This window comes from Centroberyx gerrardi, chromosome 14 (genome assembly GCF_048128805.1).
Source record: "Centroberyx gerrardi isolate f3 chromosome 14, fCenGer3.hap1.cur.20231027, whole genome shotgun sequence".
Classification (NCBI taxonomy): Eukaryota; Metazoa; Chordata; class Actinopteri; order Beryciformes; family Berycidae; genus Centroberyx; species Centroberyx gerrardi.
In genome coordinates, this window is record NC_136010.1 from 4,152,463 (window position 1) to 4,162,462 (window position 10,000).

At 43.6% G+C, this 10,000-nt stretch overlaps 1 protein-coding gene across 1 annotated transcript in view; it reads left to right on the top strand.

Annotated features, from left to right (window-relative positions):
* The window catches only part of lama5 (laminin, alpha 5), a 131,799-nt gene that overhangs the window by 83,851 nt on the left and 37,948 nt on the right, over positions 1 to 10,000 (top strand). The window contains 8 exon segments of the mRNA XM_078288057.1: positions 1 to 93; positions 907 to 1,046; positions 1,647 to 1,762; positions 2,890 to 3,101; positions 4,263 to 4,464; positions 7,133 to 7,277; positions 8,184 to 8,324; positions 8,955 to 9,116. The exon segment at positions 1 to 93 is cut by the window's left edge and continues 34 nt beyond it. Of these exon segments, the coding sequence (XP_078144183.1) occupies positions 1 to 93; positions 907 to 1,046; positions 1,647 to 1,762; positions 2,890 to 3,101; positions 4,263 to 4,464; positions 7,133 to 7,277; positions 8,184 to 8,324; positions 8,955 to 9,116 (1,211 nt within the window).

Here is a 10,000-nt window from a genome sequence, read left to right on the forward strand (position 1 = left end):
TGGGCCGTTACGTCTTCATCCTCCACTACCACCAGCCTCTCCACCCCTCCTACCCAGTGCAGGTCTACATCAACGGGGGACGAATCTGGCAGGGTGAGACCAGAGAGAACGCTGTTAGCTGTGATCTTTTCCATGTGATTCTAAAAGGAGAGAGGACAGAGTTCAAACTAGATTCTTTTCACTGGACACATTAGAAACGACAAAATAAAGTGCAGAAACAAAGTAAAGTCAGATTCCTCTTCTCACTGTGAATGGATCCACAGTTTGTCAGTTTACGTCGATCCAGTTTCTGCTGCTGATGGAGAGACACACAATCTGTTCTGTGATGGATGGGATTTAAAATATATAGTGAAGTACAATACTTAAGCACAAAAAAACATTAAGTAAAGGTAAAATTACTGACTTTACAAAATACTCAAAAGGGTTACTTCCACCCTTCCAAAACGTTAGTTGGAAGTCGGAAACTCAGGTAATATTTTACAACCTCGACTTGAAGGGCCATTTATTCGCATTTTCCATAGTAGGAAGCCAGAATTTCCTACTATCTGACATCTCTTGAATGCAACATAACAACAAAACGATTGCTGGCATGAAAGTAACACTCACTCTTGATCATTAATGTAGTTATTAGCTAACTAAACACCTTTATTCATCATATAGAAACATAACAGATGATATTATCAGTTGTATCTTTTCAGTATTGTGCAAATAATAATGAGTACATTTGTCTCAAATGATTGTAAAGCATTTTGAAATGAGACGTTTCACTACATCATCCCTTTTCCAGAGATAATGTCAGATACATCTCAGTGAGTTTCTTCATAAAGTCAGTGTTATGATAAATGTGGTTGACAGTGGAGTAGAGGAGTTTTACAGATTGTGTTTCCGTGTCTCCTCCCGCTCCAGGACACGCCAACGCCTCCTTCTGTCCGCACGCCTTCGGCTGCCGTAACGTCCTGGTGTCTGAGAACCAGATCATCCTGGACGTGACGGACCACGAGGTTTTCCTCACAGTGCAGATACCTGTGGGCAAGACGCTGTGGCTGGTAAGTTAGACCCCGCCCCCTTCCTCTCTTTTTCTTCTTCTGTTTTTAGACTCTGTAGCTGTTTAGCTGCTGTGGCGGATCATCGTTCTGCTCCTCCATCTTTTCATCACTCTCCTCTCCTGATCTTCCACCTCCCTCTCCTCCTTCTAGGTATCTGAATTCAAAATTTTAAAAAAATTCTCCTCCTCTTCTTCTCTCTTCCCTCTTCCTCCGTCTGTCTCTTCACTGCCTCATCAAGTAGTAAAACAGTGAAACCACAACATCATGTGTAATATCTCCATTTGAAACTCCATTATTGCTGCATTCAAGTCCTATGGGAAAAAAAACATCTCAACAGCTGTTAAAAGCAACAAATTAAAACTGCTCACACATTTTAATTCTTAAAATTCTGAATAACTTCCTAGTGGATCCATCACCAAACGTTGAGTTCCCAAGCGGTATTTACAACCTGAAAACTGACATGAGTGCACTTACCTTCTCGTCTTTCCCACAAGACCTGAATGCAGCACGTGTGTTAGTGGTACCCTCTCTTCCTCTCTCTATCCCTCCATCCTTTTCCATCATATCTTACGTACTGTGTGACGGTCTCTGTGTGTGCAGGACTATGTGCTGGTCGTCCCGGAGAGCAGCTACAGCTCCAGCTACCTGAACGAAGAACCTCTGGACAAATCCTACGACTTCATCAGCAACTGTGGCCAGAACAGCTTCTACATCAAGTCAGTGTCTTGAAGTATCTACTTAAAGTAGAGCCGACAGTAGAAGTTTGGTTTTTCAATATCTTATAGGCTTGGGCGCTATGCAAAATGTAATATCACGATGCTGTCCCGCTAAAATATTGCGATATATATACGATATTATCGCCGTGCGCGGTGGGGGTGGTATTTTACTGTATTTATTTTATTTATCATGGAATCCACTTGAAATAAGGTTACAATTTTTTTTATTTAAGCAACACAATATTTGTTACTGCAGAAAATATTGCGATATTCAATATTATCGAATATCAGCCCAAGCCTTATATCTTATGTTATACCCCAAAAAATATATATTTATTGATTGATGCCCATGTTTTTGATGGTGTGCTTCGGTTAAATTTTACAGGATTTAGCACAAAGATTATGACTCTTAATCAGCACATAAAAAAAGAAAAATGAGAACATAAATGAAGTAGTTACGCTTTCCTAACAGCAGTGAGAGCCAATGCATTAAAGCTACAAAAGTGACATTTTGTTGAATCTGTGGTGCAGATAACTCGCTTTCACTCCCTCCCACTGTTGGGCTTATTACTCAAAAAAGTGCTATATTAGTCATTACTAATTTCAAAAGTAATATCATTACTTTACTTGTCACTCCCTGCAAAAAGTAATTCCTTACACTACTTAATGTATTATTTTCCATTACTCGTCCTGTCTTGCCTTCAAAAAACTAGCGCTTCTATGTGAATAAGCAGGGAAATTAAATGAGAATATAATGAGAATAATTTCATGTCAACTTTTCCTTTCTCATTTGAGCTAGTTTAGTATGTGCCCATGTCAGCTGAGAGGATGATGATTAGTTATGAGGAAAGCAAATGGAGGGATAGAGTGGGATATTGATTTTGAATAATTCAACTTCAAGCTGATATTTAGAGGGAATGATAACAAAAGTAACAACTTATTTTTATGATTGGGAACTGTAATATTGTGACTGAAATTGAAATAGTAATTCATTACACATTACTGGGAAAAGTAACATTAGTAATGCGTTGCCACCCAGCACTGCTCCCTCCACATCACCATATGTCTTCCCTCACTCCTCCTCCTCCTCCTCCTCCTCCTCCTCCTCCTCCTCTTCCTCTCTCCAGCCCCTCCTCCGCCCCCCCGCTCTGCCTCAGGTCGGCGGTCTCTCTGTCGGCCTTCTTCAACAACGGCGCCCTGCCCTGCGCCTGCCACGAGGTCGGAGCCGACAGCGACGCCTGCGAGCCGTTCGGCGGGCAGTGCCGCTGCAGGCCCAACGTGATTGGTCGAGACTGCTCCATGTGCGCCACGGGCTTCTGGGGCTTCCCCAACTGCAGACGTGAGTATCTGATTGGCCAACGGGCAAAATGGCTTTTTTTTCAGCTTTTTATGCATTAACGTCTGTGGTGTTTCATGACTTAAGTAACTGGATATTCAGCCAGAAATACTTTTAAATCTCCTATCATCTGTCATTTATCTTCACTGTCCCTAACTGTCTCTCTCTCCGTCTCTCTCTCTCTCCGTCCCTGTTTCTCTCTCCCCTTCTGTCTCTCTCTCCTTCTGTCTCGCTCTCTGTCCCTGTCTCTCTCCCCTTCTGTCTCTCTCTCTCTCTCTCTCCCTGTCTCTCTCTCTGTCCCTGTCTCTCTCTCTGTCTGTCTCTCTCTTTCTCCGTCCCTGTCTCTCTCTGTCTATCTCTCTCTCCATCCCTGTTTCTCTCTCCTCCTGTCTCTCTCTCTCTCTCTCCCTGTCTCTCTCTCCGTCCCTGTCTCTCTCTCTGTCTGTCTCTCTCTTTCTCTGTCCCTGTCTCTCTCTCATCCCTGTCTCTCTCCTCCCGTCTCTCTCTCCATCCCTGTCTCTCTCTCTCCATCCCTGTCTCTCTCTCCTCCTGTCTCTCTCTCCTGTCTCTCTCTCCATCCCTGTCTCTCTCTCCTTCTGTCTCTCTCTCTGTCTGTCTCTCTCTCTGTCTGTCTCTCTCTCCTTCTGTCTCTCTCCTTCTGTCTCTCTCTCTGTCTGTCTCTCTCTCTGTCTGTCTCTCCTCCTGTCTCTCCTTCTGTCTCTCTCTCCTCCTGTCTCTCTCTCCGTCCCTGTCTCTCTCTGTCTGTCTCCTCCTGTCTCTCCTTCTGTCTCTCTCTCCTCCTGTCTCTCTCTCCGTCCCTGTCTCTCTCTGTCTGTCTCTGTCTGTCTCTCTCTCCTGTCTCTCTCTCCTGTCTCTCTCTCCTGTCTCTCTCTCTGTCTGTCTCTCTCTCCTTCTGTCTCTCTCTGTCTGTCTCTCTCTCTGTCTGTCTCTCCTCCTGTCTCTCCTTCTGTCTCTCTCTCCTCCTGTCTCTATCTCCGTCCCTGTCTCTCTCTGTCTGTCTCTGTCTGTCTCGGTCTGTCTCTCTCTCCTTCTGTCTCTCTCTCTGTCTGTCTCTCTCTCCTCCTGTCTCTCTCTCTTCCTGTCTCTCTCCTCCTGTCTCTCTCTCCTCCTGTCTCTCTCTCCGTCCCTGTCTCTCTCCTCCAGCCTGTAGCTGTGGCAGCAGGCTGTGTGAGCCGGTGACCGGAGACTGTATCTGTCCCCCGCGGACGCTGCGCCCGGAGTGCACCCAGTGCGAGCCGCAGACGTTCGGCTGCCACCCGGTGGTGGGCTGCGAGGTCTGCAACTGCTCCCGGCCCGGCGTCAGCTCGCCCGACACCAGCTGTGACACGCTCAGCGGACAGTGCAGGTACGACGGGACGGCGTGCGGCGTGTGACGACGTCCAGTGAAAACCTTGTATATCCAAAACTTTCCAGGAACTAAGAAAAATAGCCTTGTTTTCAGCTTGACCACCAAGCAGTTTTTCCATGGTTTCCCTGCAGTGTAATGATGAATGAATGAATGTTCTTCCCTCTATATTTTAATATCGTAGGAAATAGCTGTTTTGTCTTCTTCTTTCTCATAACTGTTCAATTATGTTCATGAAAGCACTGGAAGCTTTTAAGATCTCCAAAATACAAATGATACTGAGTTTCACACTCACAAAAAAAAAAAAAAAAAAATGAAAACAGGGATATTTTTCCCACGTCGCAGCCGACGGCATCACACGGCAAATTCCGGTAATGCAGTCAGTCAGTCAGTCAGTCAGTCAGTCAGTCATGCAGTCAGTCAGTCAGTCATGCAGTCAGTCAGTCAGTCAGTCAGTCAGTCAGTCAGTCAGTCAGTCAGTTAGTCAGTCAGTCAGTCAGTCAGTCAGTCAGTCAGTCAGTCAGTTAGTCAGTCAGTCAGTCAGTCAGTTAGTCAGTCAGTCAGTCATGCATTCAGTCAGTCATGCATTCAGTCAGTCATGCATTCAGTCAGTCAGTCAGTCAGTCAGTCAGTCAGTCAGTCAGTTAGTCAGTCAGTCAGTCATGCATTCAGTCAGTCATGCATTCAGTCAGTCATGCATTCAGTCAGTCAGTCAGTCAGTCAGTCAGTCATGCATTCAGTCAGTCAGTGTTACCTGTTTTAGGAGCTTAAACTACTGGCTCGGTTCGTTCAGTAGTAAAGAGGTCAAAGGTCATATTCCTGTGACCATCCAATGATCATATAAGGAAGAACTTACAAAATAAGAGCTAAAGAGACAGATAGAAGGGATTTTTTTTCTCTTCAGATGCCATAAATCCTCTCCCGGCCCTCATGTTGAGACCCAGTGTGGTGGGAGATCTGACTCTGGGTTCAGTGAGCTGATCTGAAGTGTCAGCCTGCGTCTCTAAAGACCTAAAAAGGCAGTTAGTCCTCCTGACATGTTGGCTCTGACTCTCCCTCTGGGTGTTAGTCCAGCTGTACCTGCCAGCTCTCTGATCTGGTCTGGCCTGGTCTGGCCTGGTCTGGTCTGTTCTGGTCTGGTCTGGCCTGGTCTGGCCTGGTCTGGTCTGGTCTGGTCTGGTCTGGTCTGTTCTGGTCTGGTCTGGCCTGGCCTGGTCTGGTCTGTTCTGTTCTGTTCTGTTCTGTTCTGTTCTGTTCTGTTCTGTTCTGTTCTGACCTGGTCTGGTCTGGTCTGGTCTGGTCTGGTCTGGTCTGGTCTGGTCTGTTCTGTTCTGTTCTGGTCTGGTCTGGTCTGGTCTGGTCTGGTCTGTTCTGTTCTGTTCTGGTCTGGTCTGGTCTGGTCTGGTCTGTTCTGATCTGGTCTGATCTGGTCTGGTCTGGTCTGGTCTGGTCTGTGGAAGCTTCAGCTTTTAAAACTTCCCTCTGTCTTTCCTTAAGACATCAGCTGTCTGCCTCCGTCTGTCTCTGTCTTTGTTTGTTTGTTTGTTTGTTTCTCTGTTTCTTTCTTTCTCTTTCTTTCTTTCTTTTTTTTTTCTTTCTTTCTTTAGGATCTCTTTTCATCCCCAGTGGAATATTCTTCCAAGAGTGATATTAAAAACACACTTTAAACAATACGAAACAAAACGCACTAATAAAAAACATACAAACATACACACTAATAAAATCCTACAAATATAAATAGTCCTCGTCTTTATCTGTCTTCCTGTCTTCCTCTGTCTCTGTCTTTCTTTCTTTCTTTCTTTCTTTCTTTCTTTAGGATCTCTTTTCATCCCGAGTCGTTTTAGGAAGTTTATTCCATAAAGACACTGCTGCTTCCCACATGTATGAATCTTGGGATAAAATAGTTTCATAACCACCAACTCCTTACCAGTTTGAGCCTTTTTACATGTCTGCTCTCTTTCTCTATAATCCCTCTGTCTCTTTCTCTCTCTTCTTCTGTCTCTCTTTTTCAGTCCAAGTCTCTCTTCTTCTCGTTTTTGCCTCTCTTCCCCTCTCTTCCCCTCTCTCCTTCACTTTCTCTCCCAATGTAAGCATGAAGGCATTCAAAATATCTCAAACCACGATCACATTCCCCCGTACACACACACGGACACACACGCGCGCGCGCGCACACACACACACACACACACACACACACACACACACACACACAGAGGAATGTGTCGACTCTGTCAGGACAAGACAAGGATGTTAAGCTGAAAGCATTTCTCTGCCTAAAGGGTCTCATCAGCACCTGGCATAGAGAATACACACACACACACACACACACACACTCACATGCAATCGGTTGTCAGTGTATCCATTTAACAAGTAAAAGTATTTATGACGCAATCATTCATTTATGATTGATAATAGGGAGCAATAAACTTTTCATCCAAAGCCAAAATATAAACATTGGAAGGGAATGACAGATTGGTTGCAGGCAACAGTCAATCAACAAAGTCAAAGGTTAAGATTATTGATAGATATAGATAAAGAGATAGATAGATAGATAGATAGATAGATAGATAGATAGATAGATAGATAGATATACCATTGATCAATAGAATGATAAATTGATAGACAAACATGAGTTAATAGTTGTTTTGTTGTTTGTTTTTTTCCCCAGATGTAAGAACAACATCATCGGTCGGCAGTGTGACCGCTGCGCTCCTGGTTTCTATGGTTACCCCAACTGCAGACCATGTGACTGCAACGAGGCGGGAACCGAGGAGGAAGTGTGTGACTCCTTCACCGGACAGTGTCTCTGCAAGGTGGGCCAACACACACACACACACACACACACACACACACACACACACACCTATACACACACTCCTCTCCCTCTCTTATTGTAACCAAAAGGTCAGAGGTTCAATCCCCACAATTGTGCCACTGACCTTTGACCCCTCTAGTGAAATGTGTACATGCATGTGTGTCTCACAGGAATATGCAAAGAACAAATTCCTAATTACTCTGTAAATAATATTGTATAATAATATAGTCTGAATGCTTCCTAAAAAAGTTCCTTGTTTGTTTGTGTTTTTTCTATTAATCTGTCAATTAATTATTCAATTAACTGACTAATCATTTAGTCTATAAAACATCCAAAATAATGACAAATGCCCATCACAAGTTACCAGAGCCCAAAAGTTTTCTTCAAATTTCTTACTTAGTCTGACCAGCAGCCAAAAAACCCCCAAAGTATTTATTTTATAAAGATATGAGAGACAAAAGCAGCAAATCTCAGCATTTGATTGATTGATTTTATTTATGGATTAGCAGACAAAAACAAAACAAAAAATCCAAAGGATAACATGTTAAAGTGAAAACACTTATTTCCAACATGGTCCCAAGATGTTAAAAGACACAAGGAAGCACAAGACATTGAACATAAAAACTAAACAAACACAATCCTGAAAAACCAAAAACACGTCACCACAATTTAAAAGATAAAAAAATAACTCCCGCATCAGAAAAACAAGGACAGCTAATGTTACAACGTCATTGCAGATTTCATTATAAATCTGTTACCCTGTTCCATAAAAAAGTCCTAACCTGACTTCTATAAGCCGCTCTCATCTGTGAAGCAAATGTTTGGTATTTCTACTCGAGTAATCGTTTCAGCTCTAGTCCTGACCTGTGTGTGTGTGTGTGTGTCCGTCTCCCCCCCCCCGCAGGAGAACGTCCAGGGTTCCCGCTGCGACCAGTGCAGAGTCGGGACGTTCCACCTGGATCCCACCAACCCCAAAGGCTGCACCAGCTGCTTCTGCTTCGGAGCCACCGACCGCTGCCGCAGCTCCGAGAAGCGACGCACCGAGGTACTGGGACTCCTGCCATGAGACCATTATCTTTTTTTTTTTTTTTTTTTTTTTTTGCCGTAGTTGTGAAATTGCCAGAGATAAGAAACTTGATTCCAAGTGTTTGTACTGTCAAGAAATCAGTTTCACTTAAGATTGAGGCGATAGGAATGATGTCTTTGGGTGTAGCAGCAAGTTGGAGAATCGGTCATATTCAAATAATATGGCTCTCCCTTTCAAAAAAACTCATACATGGCACTTGCATTTTACCATTTAACGATGTTTCACATTCATAGTTAGCTTTCGGCTAGAGGTAATCAGTATGGAAAGTGAAAAAAATACACACACAACACAGATTGTCAAAAACAAAAAAACAGTTTGCAAAGCTTTAATATGAATTTTTTCTGTACCTTTTTATCATATTGTGCTTGTTTGGGATCCCCAATTTCCCCTTGGGGATCAATAAAAGTCAATAAATCTATTGCATAAACTAAGATAAACTATTTAAATCCCTCTCGTTTTTTATCTTTTCACCCTCTCTCTCATCTCTGCTCTCTTCTTCTCCCGTCTTCTCGCCTCTCCTCTCTTCTTATCTTCTGTCCACTCCTCCTCTTCTTCTTCCCTCCCTCCCCTCCTCCTCCTCTGCTGCAGATCATGGACATGGAGGGCTGGGTGTTGCTGGGAGCGGACAAGCAGGAAGTGCCGGTGGCGGTGTATCCGGGTCAGGACCTTGTGGAGGCGGACCTCAGCGACGTGCCTGACGTCTACCAGGACCTGCACTGGCACGCTCCCAAGACCTACCTGGGAGACAAGGTGAGGGACGGGGTGAAAAGCTTAAGGGCCAGGCTGGCGGGCTCAGCACTTAAAAACATACTTTAGGTTTACAGACATATTTTGACTGGATGGGATTTGGGGATAAAGGAGGCGTGAGGATTTTCTCAAAGGTCAAAGATAAGGGGTTAATTAAAGTAAGTACAATCCCTCTTGAAGCTTTTGCAAAGCCAAAAAGTTGTTTGAAGGCCTAGATTTTGTCCTTAAGCTCCATTTTGAAAGAATCACATCATATGGACCAGCCTGGTGTCATTTCGTCAAATGAGCACGCTGTCTTCAAATGCAAGTAACATACTCTGTGGATGAAAAGTGAGAGAAATCTGTTTCCCCACCATGAAAGGATGAGGTGGAGGAGACATGACTAGAAGTTTTCTACTGGGAGGGGAGTTTTCATTTATTTAACCCTGACCAAAACCTTACTCTAACCTTAAGCAAATTGTTTTAGTCCCCTAACCTTATCTTTAATGGTTCTACTTGGCTAAATTTAACCGTTTCACGTGATGATCAAGTAAAAATGTATTTCCTAGTGGAGGAAAACACTTAATCTGTGTTTCAGAGTTTCATTTCATAACATTTTGTGAGACTGGTGTTGCATGAACACAAGCCAACTTATCTCCCCTTTCTGGCATTTAAACAGAAGATTTTAAGACTGAATACAAAGTGAAATGGCTTGTTGAGATGGAGTTTTTGCATCATGGGAGGGTTAATGTTGTTTTAACAGATCAGGTAGCGTCAGGCATTATTCCCTTTAAAATGCATCGGCACGCTGATGACAGTACAGAGATAAGAGATTTCCATTTAATTTCAACAACTTTAGTTATAGTGACAACAAGTTAGGCATGTCTTGTTGTACTGAAAGTTCAGCC